We start from the raw sequence: 19,015 nt of genomic DNA, 5'->3' as shown, positions 1-19,015 counted from the left end.
TATTTTAAATAACAATGTGAATATAAAATTGTAAACCTAAACGAGGCTTAAAAATACATTAAATACGTTACTGTAAGTCGTAAATATTATTTAAATAGTTTTAGAGGTAGAACCGTTCAGCAGCGCTTATTGCGGTGTGTTCAGCTACACTCAAACCTGCTGTTTTCTTCCTCGTTTGGTCTTAATATGATAGATAACTGCATGGAAAAGTAATTCGTCTTCGTCACATCCGGCGATCCTGGCATTGGTACTTAGCAGGCTACTGCATAAACAGCAGCCATGTAGTAAACTGGAGGTTGGGTGGTGAGGAAAGCGAATGAAGCATAGAGAAGGCCCAGACACTGAGTGACCATTAAAGGGAAGCTATTTCCGGATTGAATGTATTTTTAATATAAATGTGGAGCTTTGATGGTTATGTGACGCATACTCTAAAACAAACTGATGTATTTTCATATCTGGATGTGATAAGCTATTGGGGAGTTCTGTAACACCACAGTAACAAAGTGCTGGCTGGCAGTGCGATATCACTGATTTCCTATTGAACTAAAGTTTCACAGTCTAATAAGATAGTTACACATATGTGTAGGTTATTATATATAGTGATAGATACACCCAACACTCGCTCCCTCACACACACAAACGTACTCTCTCACACACAAACTCTCTCACACACACAAACACACAAGCACCCAGAAACACACACAAACTCAGAAGCATAAACCCTCTGTCCCTCATCCAAAAAAACACACAAACTGTCACCCAAACACAGACATATCAGCTTATAAAAGTCACAATATGATGAGGGAGTGGGGCCTTGGAGGGGGTGGAGCTTAACAAAGAACTGCCAGGGCAGTACTTCTGCCCACTTACCCTACCAACCCTGAGTGCATGGCTTTCTACCTCACCTTGTCTGCCATTATGTGGTATCTGCTCTTCACAGGGTGACCATGTGAAGAAAGCGGATTCGGATGACACATGGTGACACTGTGTGATTTGGCACATCCGCAGACACGCACAACTTTCCAACTGTCTCACTCTCACAAACACACACACACGCAGGCGCACATGCACGCACACACACGCACACTCGCACATGCACACACACTGCAAATCAGTCTTATGAAAAGCAAGCCTATGTTTTTCACTTATCTATTCACTGTGTGCATCATTTGGCATACTAGCTGTCAGTTTGTAGCACATCCTGCCCTAATTACACCTATTTGAAATACCTGGGCAACAGCGTTTACAACGCAGCTCGAACCACGCTGTGCCTAAACCACGAGGTCCGAACCACAAATGCTTTTTCACAGAGCTTTCCTTAACCACGCAAGTCGTTACAACGATTTGCCTTAGGGAAGGCGTTCTTGGACTGATGTTGGACTTTAAGTCCAATACTTCTCCTACTGTTGCACAGACTGGAGCTGGAACAGTGAATTATACTATTCCAACTCCAGCGTTTTCCCTAAGGTAAGTCGTTGTAACGACTTGTATGGTAAAGGAATGCGTTGTAAAGACAAATTTGTGGCTCGAACCACGTTATTCTGGCAGGAGTCATAAATCCCTGCGTGGTTCCAACATACAACTGAAATACTAGGCTTTGGGTTTGTTAAAGCAGCAGATATGATGCGAGTCAGCTTCTGCCGGGTTAACCTGTACCCTCAAAGCCTGTCTGTAGAAAGGTGACGGGTTATGCCAAACCAGTGGCCTTGTGAATGAGAAGCTTACTGTTAGTTCTCTCAGCCTTAGGGTGGTCTTCTCCCAAACTTTTTGCCTCTCCTCCTCCATTTTGCTGGACCTAATATTGTTGGTCATCTGGTAATGCGCTAAACTAGCGCTCAAAGAAAACTTCTTTGAATTCGAAGGCCAGCTCTACCTTCAGAAATACGGCACAATCATGGGGAGCATTTTCGCCCCCAGTGTAGTGGGCCTCTATGTACACGACTTCGAGACCAAGTACATATTTTCCAACAACATGTCGCAGATTCCAGAAATAAAGATCTATAAACGATACATAGACAATATCCTACTCATCTGGGAAGGAGACACAGAGTCACTTAATACTTTCTGCCGATGGCTCAATACCTGCGACCAGAACCTCAAATTTACACACAGCTCTGATCATCAAAAAACCACATTCCTAGATCTGGACATCGAAGCTGACAACGGTCATCTTAAAAGCAAAATGCACTTCAAACCAATGGCCCGAAACTCACTTCTACACTTTTCCAGCTTTCATCCGAGGTCCCTGCGGGAGAATCTCCCCTACGGCCAGTACCTACGGCTGCGAAGACACTGCAGCAGTGTGGCAGACTTCAAAGACCAAGCTAAGGACTTGAGCAACAAACTTCTGGACTGTGGGTACCCTAAACACATCACTGAAAAAGCCAGAAAACGAGCCCGAAATCAAAACCGCGAAGGACTAATTGAGAAACATCCACGTGAAGCCACACCAATACCATTGACATGTGTCACGACCTTCAACACGGTCTCCAACAAAGTCTCCAACATCGTAAAAAAACATTGGAAAATCCTCAAGACAGGGAACCTCAATTGAGACCCTCCCTTACTATCTCACAAAAAAGCAAAATCCATCAAAGATGCCCTTGTATCGACAAGACCGGTCCAACAGCAAAAGCCAGGGAACACTGTCTTAAATGCTTGGGGGCTCCCCAAAATCACTGGCCATTTTGCGTGTGGTAATTGCAGTGTGTGCCATCTGACTGAAACTACCAAGAATCTCCACCTAGAACCAGGTAAGACGTGGGAACTGCAACAACACACTAATTGCAACACGGCACATGCCATATACCGCATTGTGTGCCCTTGCAATCTCACCTACATTGGGATGACAAACAGAAAGGTAAAGACAAGAATTTGCGAACATCGCAGCACCATAAGATGCAAGAAAAACACCACAAAAATGACCAATCATTTCCTTGAGGCATGACATACGACAAACGACATGCGCTCGGTCATCATAGAGGCTCTGGATCCAAACATGCCTAACATCCAACACCAATTACTACAGAAAGAACAGAGATGGATCTATCGCCTATCCAGCCATAAGATAGGCCTCAATGATAATATTCCTTGGAATAGCCTCAATAGACAGTAACTACCAGCTTCACCGGACACCTCTGTAGATCATCACACACATGTTCACCTGTCAGTGGCCATGAGAACAAGCCCGCCACCAGAAACACAAGGAAAATGGACGCAAGTACTCGCGCTACCATGCGCAACGCACCATTTATAGTGGTTCTGGATCCAAACATGCGGTGCCCACAGACAGCCTATAGGTGACATTCCCCCATCGCAATACCCGCGCTAACCCGCAAGTGAACTACCTTGGAACATTGACGTTTGACTTAACTCATCCAAGCAAGAATCTCATGAATAACTCCACACCATGAAGAAAACACAGGGTTTACCAACACCACTCACTCTAGAATACACAATCATCTATTAAACGCTCTTAAGTCCGTGACCAATCCACACCCCAAGAGATACAAACAAACCATTTTAAGTCTGTGACTAATCCGCCCCCCAGAGATACAAACACACGTTTTTTCAATAACAATCATGTTGAGAGGATAATCACCTAAATCCTTGAATAACCCCATCATGTTGAGAGAAACTACCAAAATCCTTGAATAAATCTCACTCCAAGATGCCCGCTAAATGCGACGCCCTAATTCGGACATCCAGTCTATCGCCTTTGCAACGACCGCGCATGCGCGCGCATCCACACCAAACAGATTGTCGAGTCACTGCCGAACCCGAGCATGCATCCCTGCACGTACCGGGTCTTGCCCTCGCTCTACTTAAGCTGCTTCCCTCGCGGTACCCAGCACCAGCCGGGACTACGGGGGACTGATTCAGGTTTGCAGCGGATGACTCTCCAAGACCAAGTAAGACATTGCGTGCTCCAATGGTGCTACCCTTGAGAGCCCGCATAGACTATCGTACTCACTATGGCGCTCTTTGATTTGCAAATTGGAGCCTTGGATGAGTACCCTACCCCCCTCCGAGCCTCGATAATCTGCCTAATATCCCTAAATATTGTAACTATGACCAAAACAACACTTGTGCATTTAAAAAAAAACTTTTAAACGTATTTCACATCTGAAATCGATCTTAGGTGCACAATGTCAGATGATCGCATGAATAGATTCCTGATCGCCGCGCACAGTGCGCCATGGACCACTTGGCACTGCCTTCTAGTGGTCCCCACATACGACACCGTGCAACATTAAGCACAGCCTACCGACTCCACAGGGTGTCAGCGCTATCCTCCACGGGTTCCGTGGGTTAGGCACCCCTGCTGTTGCAGCCTCTGACCAGCACTAGACCACGCTTTACAGCTTTAACTAACACGCGCTCACAATTCAATCGCCCATACTCATTCTCCTACAGACGCAGCATGCATAGAATCTCCTACATGTTGCCACAAGCATGGGCAACACGCCAATCACTGTAGTAGTCATATAGACAATGACTACAGCACATTCATATTGCCACTAAGATTGCATTTTATGTTGCGATATATTATATGTCTTGTCATGTCTTCTTCCTTCCCCTTCAGGTATTTTTTCAAGTGTCAGTGAGTATGCCGACACTTACACCACACACCTTAGCACGTGCGTAGGTACCACACAGGTTTCACGTGGCATCTTTCACCTTTGCCACTCACTAATCACTCACCTTGTCCTGAAGAAAGCCCTTTCACTTTTTTTAATGGGCTGAAACATGTAGCCTGCCACACATAGTCAACTTACGGTAATAACTCCTAAATAAATGCACTACACATATTGATTTTAACCATATCCTGAGCCGCCAATATTAAAATTAGAGGCAAGGATTCTCAGAGATATTTTTAACTGTAGTTATTCACCTCACATCACATATATGCACAACACCAGCTCTGCTGTAATCAGGCGTCGTAGCACAACCGAGGGGCACATGGCCGCCCGGTTGGGACCCCAATGAGGAAGCATGACACCAACCAGGTTGGTGTGTGAGGGGTCTTTTAAGAACACCTAATGGGTCCATGTTCATACTACATACAGTGATTACATTTCATACACATAGTGGGTCTATCCACATTCATTAAGTTTAGTATCCATTTGGGGAACGGGACGCACCCCTAGTCTTATTTCTTGCTCTCCCCTTGATTTTTTCAAGCTTACTGTTAGACCTGTCAGCCTTAGGGTGGTCTTCTCCCAAACTTTTTGCCTCTCCTCCTCCATTTTGCTGGACCTAATATTTTTGGTCTTAGGACTCTGAGCACGTTACCACTACCAACCAGTGCTAAAGTGCATAGGGTAATGTACGTATTGGCATGTTGTTTTTGTTTTTATATTAGTGGCCTACCCTTGCTGACAATAGACTTGACCAAACCCCTCTTTTTTTCTACTTTTAGAAAGTTGGCATTTTCTTGCCTTAGCCATTTGGTACCTGCAGCCTGTCTCTGATCACATGGCTGGGTGTAATTGGCAGTTGGACTTTGTGTATTCCTGCTAGGCAACCACACACAATGGGGAGCTTAGATGTGACTGAATGGACCATTACTGGCAAGATGGGAGCGTGGAGCTGGGCCCAGCCCCAGTCACACTTGAATAGGCTGTGTCCTCTCTCCACATAAATGACCTAACAGCCCTGCATTGTCACTTCAGCCAACGTAGAGCCAGGGCAGGGGATGTAGGGGATTCTATGCACTTCAAAGCCTCTGTCTAGAATATTCTCCCACCTTCCAGAATCATGGCAGCAGTGTATAAAAGAAGGACCTCAGACACCAACTCTTCAGTACACTTCCGGACCTGTGCATACTCTGCCAGGAACTTGGACTGCTGTGCTGCTACAAAGACTGCCACTGTGCTGGACTGCTGCTCTGAAAAGCTGCTGCTCTGAAGGACTGTTTCCCTGCTGTGCTTACCTGCTGCCCTCTTGCCTGGATGAGAAGGACGAACCTGCATCTCTTGGAACCAGAGTAACTACAAGGGCTAGTTGGCTGGCTCACTGATCAGAAGCATCAGGGACATAACAGGCTTCCAACAACCTTGAACTCAGCACCTGGACTCTGTCATCTGTGGGTCCTGCCCTCCAAAGTGGTGCCACCCCAGTCCTGGAACCTTGTTAGTGGGGCCTGAAGGTGCTCCTGCCAAACCCAGCTGTGGTCCTCATTGGAACCAACATGAAGTGACGTGAAGCCCAGCAAGATTCACTGCACAGCTGCCGACCTCATCAGAATCAATGCAGAGCGACACCAAGACTTCAAAGCCTTGCTACACCTCTGCCAGCTCATCGGAACTGCCGCAACCTGATGCAAGGCTCTGCCAAGCTCCGCAGCATAGCTCCTCAGAACCAATGCAAAGCCCTGCACAGCTTCGCCGTACAGCTCCTTGGAACTGGCGAAAAGTAACACCAAGCCCTCAAAGCTTCGCCACACAGGTCCTCGGAACCAAAGCAACACAACATCAAACCCTGCAAAGCCTTACTGCAAGACTTCCTCTGACCTAGCCCCAGGCAACGTGCGGTCTTGCAATGCAGCGCAGACCAAGCTCCAGAATTTAAGGTACTGTGTTCTGTGGACCTAGGTGGGTCCCGGTAGCTGGCCCATGCTCCTTCACGGTTGGCCTGAAATTGTTGTGGTCTGGCACAACCAGATAACCACAGTTCGCACTTTGTACTTTTATGTGCTATTTTCACCTAGTTGTTTAAAATTGGATATCTTCGGTTCTACTAATTATATTTTTGTCATTTTGGTCTTATTTTATTAATGAAAATTAGGCTATATTTTTTTACTTGATGTGATATCTTTTTGTGTGGTCTTTTCACTGATTTACTGTGAAGTGTTGCACAAATACATTACATATTGCCTCTAGGTTTAGCCTGACTGCTCTGTGCAAGCTGCCAGATGGTTGAGCACAGGTTAATTTGAGGTTTGCTTGGCTTGTGCCTTACCCCAACTAGGATTATGATTCCTACTTAACCAGGGCTCTCACCTCAGTCAACCAGTAACCTAATTTATAACACTTATGCAATCTCAACTATGTGAGATCAGAGCAAGAGTGATATATCAAATGGCCTTGCTCTAATGTTAGAATGTTTCTGATATGAATTTTTATTACCTGTAATATTTTCCCAAAAAGTAGTTATTCAGGCATTACTATTACCCTCATTGCAGTCATCATCTGGCATTATTAAAACAATTTCATATTTTTTGAAGGAGAATCTAGGACAATACTATGAGTTTATTTTGATAAAGGTAATAGTTTACATGCTTCACTGTCTACTTGTAGTTGTTGTGGTTAATTCACAAGGTTACCAATAGTGCATTTTATGGTGACTCATATTTAATAACTATCATCTGAAATCTGTATCTCAGCCTTGGTGCATAGTTCAGGCTCCAGTTGGCGTTTGAATGTGTTTTAGAATAATGTGAGCTCATGCTGTTACAGTTTTGTTTACACAGATGTTAAGCTCTGTGCCTTGCTCCTGGGAGCCATTGTTGTGTAGGCTCTGAACTACTTTGGTTGTGTTGAAACCTGACAGCATGTAAAATACTATTTTCTGAACTATTTCAGGCAAAATGAAGGCAATGAAGAAAATGAAGAAGAAGAATTTGTACCTACTGGAGAAACCTCTGTTGATTCCTATCCAAACTGGCTAAAATTCCACATTGGAATTAACCGGTACGAGTTGTATTCACGACACAACCCAGCTATTGGAGCTTTACTGCAAGATCTTGTCAGTCAAAAGATAACAAGTGTTGGTAAGTTTATGATAAATAGTTTGTTTTCTCTTTTAATAATTCACCTCCAAATTGCTAATAACATTCAATTTGAAGAATATGGTCATGAAGTGAAATGTGTAATCGTTTTGGTTTAATTCATACATGACGGCCTTCTGCAGGATGTCTTCTCGCTTTCGAAGAGTGCTGTCAATGCTTTTCAAAGAGTTGTCAAGGTTTGTCAATGAAACGTATAGTTAGAGTTCTTACCCAGTATAGTGAAAAAGGTACATTTATTTATGATGAAGGTGGCAGCTCAACTTTGAGGAATTCTTGAGCGGTTTGAGCATTTTATCCACATTCTACCTTTTCTAAGAATTAGGATCAAATTCAAAACATCCACATTAGTAATCAAATTGCTCCATTTTCCTGGAACTGGAAGCTGGTACAAATGACTAGCTACTCAGATCTCAGTCCAATACAAAATCAAGGTTCTAAGGCCGGTCCCGCCAGCATAGTGACAGGTTTTGTTTTAACAATGAAAATTTAGACTCTTTATTTATAATTATTGACAAATGCAACATTTGTTGTTAGGCAGTGAAAGGAGTTATGAGACTCATCCGCATAACAAGATCTGCAAGATCACCTGTGATCAAGAGTACTTCACCTAGAAACTTTGGCATCATGAAAGCAGCTGAAATCTTTAGGTGAAATACCATGTGTGAGAAAAAAACCTTTTTTGCCTGGTCACCCCATTTTGTTGCTGAATTTTATTGCTGGGTTTTTGGCTATGCACAATGGGGCACTTCTGTTCAGTGCCCAGAGTATTTGCTGTCACCCCTAAAATGTTTAAGACAGACTTGGTTAACCCCTGAATGGTCTGTTTAACATTTCTATAAGGCCATAGAATATGATGCAGAAACTACACCCGTAGAACGAACAAGATTAAGGACTGTTTGAACGGGTGGCGTTCTATTCAATAGAACCAGCAAGGGACCGTGCCCTGGGCCTCGCGCGCTTTGCAAAATAACATAGCGAGTATCGACAGAATAGACGCTGACCTCGCGTCTCGTTAGACGTCAGCTGAAAAGCTGCTTGATGGAGAGTGGCGCAGTTAGAAACTGGATCTTTATACCGCACACATACTTCTGACTTACAAATAGTGGTACCACTTGTCTACGTGCCAGTTTATTTCGAGTGATTGTGTCCTGCTCTTAGAGTCACTTTGGTCCTGAGGAGAGTCCTTCTTTAAGAGGGTGGACTCGAAACGCGTCGACCTTGTATAGTGTTGTCCAGACAATCGTTGTGCGAATTTGTACAGTTGTTCTTGTGCACTATGATTGAGATTCATAAAATAAAAAAGATGTGATATTTGTTTTTTGTGCACTATGAAGGATTATTGTTTTGAATAGGTCATGTCTGGTTGTGACCTCTGACGTTCTTTTACTTAAATAATCAGCTAAGTCAGGGGCTGTGATCTATTGTTGAAGCGTGGATGTTGTTCAGTATGGGTAATAAATGTGGTTTGAGTGTGATATGTAAGTAGAAAAGAATCTGGAGAGAGAGTGTTTTTGTGATTCTTGAATATGGTTGTTTGTATTACAATATGTGCTATTGAATTTGTGTGGTATCTACAAATGAAATAGTTTGGAATCCCGAAATGTAGAAATGGTTAAATAAATTCAAATTAAGCTAAAAAATGCTGGTAGTTGCCTTAGAATTTGTTCTAGGCTTCAGAAAAATAATATTTTGAAGAATTATCAGTACTGGCAATTTGTTGTGTTTTTTGTGAAACTACACCCATGGCATGGAAAGTTAAATGCCACCCATGGACTGCAGCTCTTATTGTGTCATCCCCTAATGTGCCAAGTAGAAAGATGGCTTCAGGCCTACCCTGTGTAGCCGAACAGCAGCAGTGTGATTCCTGCTGCACAGACTTGTTGGCAGGTAAGACAACCTGTTTTAAAATATTAAATAAGTCACCCCTAAGCACACCTTTCAGACCTCAAGTTATGGTGCATAATACACAAGAGGAGAACAAGTGTGGCATTCAAAATGCCATGTTCCCTCAGTAAATGGGACCCAAACTTAGATCGTCACTGGTCAGTCTGTATATGGAACATAGAAAAAGTCACACTATAGATCCAATCTAATGGTAAAGTCAGATTTTTAATACATGTATGGGAAATGTAACTTTTTAGAAAGTTATATTTTCCCTACCTGAAGCTGCTGAAGGCTAATTTGCTGTAGCTATCCAGCCACTGCTCTCCCTGGATGTGGCCTGAATCAGGTGGGAAAGGGGTGTGAAATCTGCTCCCAGAGCAGAGACGATGGCCTGGGTGTAGTCAGATGTTTTTCTACCCTTTGAAAGAAGACCAGTTATGATGAACCCAAAAGCGTAATTCATTTCAAAGGTGATCTGCCCTTTCAAAAGTAAATGCCACAGAGACCCGGAGGAAGCAGTCTTTTGTGACCCTAGTCAGGTTGGCATTAAACTCAGTAGGACAGAAACTACTCCTAGAACCAGTTTTGAGTGACCACAGAAGAGGGGACTGCTCATAACTTTGACCACACCTTTGGATGAGCACACATGCTGTTCACATGTGGCGAAGGGTTTTCTATCTTGGATTTTAAGAGTGATGAGTACTGTGGGATCATTCGCATTAGGGCAAGCAGGAACTGCTGAAACAGCGGGTAGGATAGCCCCGGGGAGCTTTTACCCCATTGGTTAGGGAGTAATCAGGAGTCCCCCCCACCCACAAACTGGTGCCAGGCATAATTGTGGCATACCAAGGTACCACCCTCTGAACACATTCTGGGCCTGTGGAAGATCAGAGGAGGACTGGACCTGCTGTGGGTGCCCCAAGAAGAGCCCTGAAGGACTAGACTGGCTCCTTCTTATACCCAGCGCAAAGAAGTGGACTCCAAGGGGCAGTTGTGTGACAGCTTGCGTGGCTAAAGGGACATATCAAGCTTCAAGAGGTACTTTACTGGAAATGCTGAGCTGAGTAATTTTAGCTGGACAAATACTGGACTCTGCTGTTGTTCTCTTCTCAACATCCTTGGGGCCTCTAAGTTCTCTCCCTGTGGTCTTGTGGGCCTTATAATTGTACTCCTGTATTTGCGCACCAGAAGAAAGTTCAGAAACTTTGGAAAACGTTTCCTCCCGAGCTGCAGAGGAACCTAGACGAAAAAAGTATCTGATTGATGGTTCCACAGTATCAGATTGAATTTCAGCTTGTTTCCAATAAAGACTTCCCTTCTGAAAAAAAGACAAATCCCCATTCTGCGTCAGGATTTCGAAAGCTTTCACTGACACACACCAAAGCTTCAGGGCTCTAGTAGGATCCACCTGCATCAAGTATCTGCCATTTGGTTCCATAGCTGTGTCTACAGTTTCAGCGGCAGCCCACTCAGGGAGGATTTTTCATCCCAAAAGGTGACAACGTCCTTTTCTGTGTTGGGTCTTAGAAACATTTTCAAACATTTTGACTTCAAGACTTTAACCCAACCAATGCACTTATTCTGTCCAACCAGGGCTCAATCGCGGTTGGCCTCAAATCACACCTTTTGCACCAGTCTACTGATTACATATAATATCAGTGACACTGTGCTTTTTTGGTGCTATTATTCCTTACATTTGTTTAATTCATATCTCTGGTTTTCCTTATTAAACTTTTGTCACTTTGGTGTCTATTTCTGTAAATCGTAGTGGGGTTTTTACTGTGTTGTGTCTTTGACTTTTTAACTCTTTTGGTACTTCTAAATGCTCTACACATTGTCTCTAAAATAAGCAGGTCTGGTCTGTGCCAAAGCTACCAGGGGTTGAGGTTTAAACTACTGAAACCTTTGACTGGACCTAACAGGTTGATGACTTTATTACTTGTGGTGTGCTCCCATCTACTCTAATTAATAAATTGCTTTCATACACCAGGCTAAATCATGCACAATGACTGTGAAAACACAATTTTCACTTGTTATTCACGAAAATCCTGTAATCAGTATTTCTGCCCCTGGATTTACCAATGCTCCTGGTATTGGTAATTTCAAGGGCAGGAAAACTTGGTAGAAAACTGCCTAGGTCCTATAGAGCCTGGTCTCATGGTAATTCGATTCTTCCCTACTGCGTTACATGCTTGTTAATGTTCTCCCTAATTTAATTTTAATCATTCGTATTCTTTCGTGCCTGTCCTGTCAATTTGTTGTTTAGTGATACTATAAACTATAGGTGATATATTGTTTCAAAAAGTATGAAGTGAAGAAGACGTGATAGAATGTAGATGGTGCTGTTTCAGATTACTGTACTCTGTGCTAGCCCTGGGCATGTGAGGACTTGCAAGTTCTGACCTACTTTAGTGTTCGAATTTGACATCCTTAACAATAATCTTTTCTGAACTATCCTTTTTTTGTAACTGGTACATACCGAAATTCAAGCAATTGACTACTTTTAGAAACAGCATTTGTTTCAGTTGTATTAACAACATTGTTTGTCTCAACCTACCTGTTTGTAAATTGATTTCCAAAAATATTGTGTGTTACCTTTGAAGGTTCCAGGTGTTTTTGTGAAAAATTTCATACATAGCTAACTTTTCCTGATTTAAATCTTTGTTTACAATTATTTTTTATGAAAGAATATCAGTTATTTTATGTATTGGAATTGTGACAAAGCGAATAGTGCAATTGTGAAGGCATAGATGTGTGGTAGTTGTCACCAGGGGTTGCCCTGGAAACCCATGAAATCTTTTAGTGATCAATGTGTCCCTGGGACGCCCAGCTGTCCTAAGAGTAACAACCCTCGGAGTAGACATACATGCACTTCTGTGGACCCTCCACCCACAGTGGCACACAAAGAAGTGAAGCGCCTTGAGACCCTTCCGGGTGAGTAGCGCGCTATACAAATGCTTGATTGATTGATTGATTGAAGTGATGGACATACATTCTGTGACATGGTAACTGAGAAAGGGGCATCATTTAGTGATCATCATGGGCTGCAACAACAATCCTATCCTACATCTCACAGTTCCTTAGCACGCCCCTTTCTTGCCCCGGTAAGGTTTTGGAATTATTTATCACACTTGCACTTACCATGTTTCTGTATTTTCCCTACTTCCTGTGACTTCATCGGGGCGAAAGTCAGTGTGTTATGACGTCTTATGCTATTCTAGTTTCAAATGTCTAGAGGCATCAAGTCTCCTTGTGGAGGGAGCACAGGATCTGTGAGGTAATTTCCACGTGTGTCCTGGAGGATGGCTCAGTTGTTTGTTACTAACAAATGAGGCAAGGTAGGCTCAGCTAGGGGTGGGCGGAATTTGCGAAATCCACTTTCGCAAATTATCGCGAAAATGTTAAAAATTATCGCAAACACGCGGAAATATCGCGAAGATGCGGAAGTTTTTTTCCCGCATGTTCGCGAGATTTTCTGCATGGTTGCGGCTCGCCAACTTACCCATGTGGATGCTCGCGGGCGCGGCCATCTTGTTTTCAGTTGTCTCGCGGTGCATGATCGCGAGAAGAAAGATGTGATCGTGCGACGCATGACGTCACTGCGGGCGCGAACTGTCGCGAGACAGCGCAAATGGCTAAAAACAATACAACATCTCATGGAGAACGCGACCGGATCAAGAAAACTTGTCGGCGAACGCAGGGATTCAGGTAAGGCGATCGCACGCGCACGAGAATGTATTATTTTACAGCGCGAGCAAGAACCAAATTATCGCTAAGCTGCGGAATGCGGAAATTTTGACATTTTCGCGCTTTCCGCGGAACGCGAAAATGTCAAATTATCGCAATTTCAGCGAACGGAACGAAATTTTCGCCTAGGCTTAGCCTTCCATCCTTTCAAGGTTGGGAAATTGATCACCATAAATCGAATAATGGTAACAGCTGTTATTTACAGTGCATAAAAATGGCAGAAGTGTTATATATGAAGCATTAAATAAAAAGCTAGCTGTTACTATAATGATTTTAGATGAAATTAAGCAAGACATGCCCAGAGGTAGATAAGCACTAGCAAACAGTTCACCTGAAGAAAAGGTGAACTGAGAAAGCCACTGTTTTCATTGACATTAATTTATGGTAATTCAGACCACTTTAAAATAACTTAGAAGTAGCTTGGTGATGTAACAGCTTAATTAAAGTTCGTGCATTTGTATGTCTTCAGGGTTTATTTTTTGCTTCATGATTTAAGATGACGATAAAAAGTAGGCGCGTTCCACGAGGCAGATATCCAATTCTTTTATATCCCCTGTAATTATAGTGCACAGGTTTCTATAAAAAGGCCAGAAGGCATTGCTTCAAAACAGTTGGCTTTTCTTTTTTTGGTGTTCCCAGATTATAACTTGCCCAACCGCAGCTAAGTGTCTCTGAGTGCATGAAACACTGAAGCTGGAGGTGACTTCAAACAAAAATATTCGGAATTAACCCAACGTGCCTTTGCAATAGAGAAGGAGGCATGCTGCAGCATTGCTCATATCATACTAAAATGCACGGTGCTCCTCTTGATAGAACGTGTGCTAAAATTAAAGATGTTAAGGTAATGAAAAGAAACTTTCTGAACAAAAGTGGTGATGATTGTAAACTAGAATATATTGTATCATTTGGCCAGCCGTATTTGACAGTAGTGAAAATGAGTAAAAATGAGGTACATTTTCTTCAGCTTTGGACTTTGTCATTAGATTTGTAGCTATAAATAAATCCACCTTAAAGCATATGTTTAGCTACAATTTAAAAACAAACATGAACAGTAATAAGTAACATATATTTTCCAGCTAACTTCTTCCACCCTTCTCACAGGCATATTTTTGATGCTCTGATACTGTTCACTCTTCTAAAATCAAGTTATATCAAATAGAAAACTCTATCCTTCCTCTTACTAGGCACCAAGTTCCACCTTTTCTTTTATAATCAAAATGTTGAAATTTCTAAAACCTTAAATATTTCCTTATATTTATATAAAGTTAATTAGAAACCTAGTTTATTATGTGCCCTTGCATTCTTTTCTCCCGAGTCCCTACAGGGCTTTTGGAAAGAGGTACAATAAATACAGACCTTAACCCCTTGAGTGCCCGCCCCTTTCCCCGCCCTGTGCCGGGCGTTTCATTAGCGGGCGGGGTTTATGACGAGCTGGTCTCGTCATGGGCACAGCGCAACCGCGGCCCATGACGAGACCAGCTCGTCATGGGCACTCAAGAGGTTAACTTATCCAACATCTGTTTACATTTCTTAGGATGGAAGAAAGTTACCTCAAACACACATCCTGGTTATAGTTTATGCTGGCAAGAGTCACACTTACTATTACAAAACTGAGTGCACCTTAGATGTGCAAATTTGCAGTTTGGGAGGTCACTATCCCACTAATGCTTCTGGGAATCAGAAAATGTGAAATTTTAACCTTAAAAGAGATTTGCTCTAATGAAAGTACACTACTACTGTAGAAGTTACATCTGACTAAATCTGCTAATGTTAAAAGTTGATGGACACCTAAAAATTCATAACTATGTGGGTATTCAATAACATTTTATACGTTCAACTCCACCCTGGAAAGGCCCTTAAATGTTCTTCTCCCAGTTACAGAATTTTAGGTTTGAAGTGAAGGGGAACCTCAAAACTGATGGGTGTGTAAGGGAAGATGTTTCTACTTTGGTAGACATATTTTCTTCATGGAGAAAAAAAAGTTTAAAAAAATATTTTGAGGACAATTTTTGCGTGGGGAAACTAATACATATTACATTTCCATCTGCTAAAATTTTCACACATATGTTGGCTTAAGAATGTATGAGAATTACCATTTTACAGCAGTCCTCCCGGAAATCTTTGCAAATTCCTAACATTTCAGAAATGTGCCCAAAACAAAAATGGAACCATATGGATGCCAGTTTTTGATTTGCTTTTTATGGCTTTCTGAATCGTGCCCATAATGTGTTAAATACCAGAAGTCAGATTGTGGGCGGCATAGATCATACCAATGGTCAGTGAGAGGGAAGTATGTTGCCTGGGGATGTTCCTTGACGGGGTAACTCTCGAGGGTGACCTTAAAACAATATATGAAACAATGGGATGGAAAGATCTGTTGTATTTTCATACAATTTCAATATATATTAGTTTGTGTATATGCACTATTTGAAAACACCGACTGCAAGCCATATTGACTGAGCTCATTCTTTTAGGCCTCTAGACCTTCAGTTGTACTGAATGAAGCCACACTCCCCTTGCAGGTGTAATTGCATGCTCACATTGAAAATGTGTCTCTCAAAAGGGCAACGACCACCCATATCCAAAGTTCATTCTTTTACGTTAACTAGGTGCTGGTTCACAATTTTCTTTTCAACTGTATATAAAATATTAAAATTCGAATTTGTGTTTTTAAAACTGCATTATGAAATGCTGCATAATTCAACTAGTCTAACATTTTACAGTATCTAAAACCTGGAGATTAAAAAAGATTTTTTCTGGGGTCGAAAGCCATGGAAGATGTAATTTATTGCACCAGTTAAATCTGACTCCCCAGGATTTGGAATTTATTAGTTGATATACAAATAATTGATTCTGTGTTTTTGGGAAAAACAGGCATATTTTGGTGCTTCCTGCACTAAAATATGCTTGACACTGTACCATTTCCCTTTTAAATTCTGCCACTTTTGACCTGCCAAAATTGCTCAAAGGATGAGGCCTTTATTCCACTCGGTAATTATTGGGTGCAGTATATTCTATAGAACTCGGAAACGTACCCCCGCTGAATCAGGGCCAAAGTGTGTTTTATGGGCGTACAATGTTGCATGTCCTTTGAGACTCCTTTTCTAGGGTGAAGTCCCGCCTTTGTTTCTGAAAACAGAGTATGTTTGCAGAGCTAAACTTGCTTAAGTAGAGATCTAACGCAGAGCAGCTTAAAATTGGATATTTTGAAATAGGTGTGCAACATTTTTAAGGCAGTGTAAAGCTCCCCGGGGGCCACAGCTCAACGTGGGATATTTGAAAAGAGCTGTGTGGCTTTTGTATGTCTGGGAATGTGTTACTCTGCAATGCCTGGCTTAGGTGGTTTAACTTTAAATACAAAAGGTTGATAAAATAATCCACTTACGCTTGTAATGCTTGAGTAATGTTATAGTGCTTGGCCAGGTTATATCTCCGCTCTCTTCGTGTAGGTGTAATTGCATATCGAAATTGAGCTAGTTTGCATTTCGAAAAAAAACAACTACATCTGTCTTTTGCTCATTTGTTCCATTAACTGTGGAGTTTGTTTGCTAAACACTTCGAAAGTGTCAATGCGATGTTTTTGAAAACTATTCTTGAAGATACACAGGAAGTGTGTGGCTAACAGTGGGTTGGGCCAGGTCAATCAAAGGTGATAGAGGTGACCTGCACATATTATTTGTCCCTCCTTGGCCAGTACTCTTCCACAAATTGGTTGGTAGATGAAACTGCTGCATTTAAGAAGATTAATGCATACATCAGGGCCTTTCTTATCTCCTGTTCCTCGTTTGAATTAAACAGTGTGTTCTGACCTGGCTATAGTATTATCAATGAGTGTGAAAGAGTTCTGAGAAGATAATAAACTCTATCTCAACTAGGTGCCTCTCGGTGAGCAAAGCTAAGAATGTAGGGCCTCATTACGATGTCAGATGGACCGCAACCGACCAAACGTCAGTTGCAGTCCGCCTGACATGTACCATTGCGCTCCGCCTGCCGCATTACGATGCAGAGGGCAGGCAGAAGGACCGTTCGCTGCACTTCTGATGGGCTCAAGGAACCCGTTAGAGCTTCGCAAAGCATCATAAGCCCATAATGATGGCGGAGCCGGGATCATGATTGCACTTTCCTACATCCTTTCCATGTAGGCCTTTCTGAAAGTCATAAAGTGACTTTGGGGGGCATTGACTATGCTATGAGTCCTGGGGGGCACCTACGGTGCCCCCTAAACATCCCTGCACCGTGTGGAAGGCACCCATTTCACAATGGCAACTTATGTTGCAGGCCTTTTCCACCCACTACACAAGCTCCCATTGTAAAATGGATGCTTCAGACCGACGATAGGGTGGTCACATCCAAATTGTGCGGTCAGAACCACCGACCTATGGTCGGTCGGTTCCAATCTACTATAGTGTCGGGCGGACTTCATCATAATGATGCCCATAGTGATCACAGCTAGGCATGGAGGAAGTATTGCTTTAGAAAACATCATGAGAAATGCCCTTGGACGTGCTGTGGCCCTTTAGTACAACAAATGATGCAAAAGAGTGGCCTTCCAGTGAACATAACTAGTGCACTTCAAATACTGCAGAAAGATGTATACTCCTCATGTCTGCAGTGAAGTCTCTTTAGGGGCTGCCAAATAAATCGTGTGTTGATCATACAGCTCTCTACCTTGTTCATACAGCCTTTTCATGGCAATGCTATTCAAAATCAATACTTCCCAACCAGACCCTCAGTTTAGCCTCCCAAAGCTGTTTCATACTGCTGTTGTCACGATACAAAGGTTTCAGGGAAAATCCTTGCATAGTCAAGGCTCATCCTTCTGAAACCAACTTCTGCTATATTTTTTCCATGAAGGAAGGTAAAATAATTCCAAGTAAAAAAAACATGAAGCCTCCGCTCTTCTACCAAGCATTTGAACTTGAATAACGATAAGGTTTCTGCCTGCTGCTTCTACCTTTCCTATTCATTCTGTCTCCAGCACTCTGAGCCTACCATTAGTTTTTAACTTCTTGGGTGTGGTTCAGAAATACGTACAGCAGCAGTGGTTGATTGCTGTGAGGAAAGTTTGAAATAGTGTAATGGAGGTAGAGTGTTGCAAGGTACAGAACAGGAAGTTGATAGGACTGATACTAAATCTGCTTGATAGGCTGTCTTCAATTTTTGTATGAATATTCATGCATGCTTCATAGAAACGCTGCGAAGAGGAAAAGTGTATTATGTTTAAAATTCAATGCCACAAACTGAAAACAATGAATACTGGAAGGGTTCGGAGATACCGCTGGTGATAATGTTCATGTGGAACAGAGGAGTTAGAATAAGCTAGTAATTTGCTACAAAGACTCTATTGAAAACTGATGTACAATGTAACATAGACTCTTTGAACCATATCTTCTAGCCTCTATGATTTATGTGCCTGTCATATACAGACAATCATCATAAACAAATTAGTATAAATGTCTTTCAGAGACTAATGACAGACCAATTGATAGATAATAGCCAGTAGATACATCTAGGTGCCGATTCCGATCTGGGTCAGAAAGCACTCTGACTGAGCCGGATCTGGAGTGTTTTCCGACCGAGCCAGAGTCCTGC

The 19,015-nt window shown here is 42.5% G+C and overlaps 1 protein-coding gene across 1 annotated transcript in view; it reads left to right on the top strand.

Moving 5' to 3' along the window:
* The window catches only part of FAM20C (FAM20C golgi associated secretory pathway kinase), a 305,193-nt gene that overhangs the window by 4,763 nt on the left and 281,415 nt on the right, over nt 1-19,015 (top strand). Inside the window, exon 2 of the mRNA XM_085629328.1 lies at nt 7,587-7,774. Within this exon, the coding sequence (XP_085485454.1) occupies nt 7,587-7,774 (188 nt within the window). The remainder of the gene's footprint in view (nt 1-7,586; nt 7,775-19,015) is intronic.

This window comes from Triturus cristatus, chromosome 10 (assembly GCF_964204655.1).
Source record: "Triturus cristatus chromosome 10, aTriCri1.1, whole genome shotgun sequence".
Classification (NCBI taxonomy): domain Eukaryota; kingdom Metazoa; phylum Chordata; class Amphibia; order Caudata; family Salamandridae; genus Triturus; species Triturus cristatus.
This window is presented reverse-complemented; position numbering and strand designations above follow the sequence as displayed.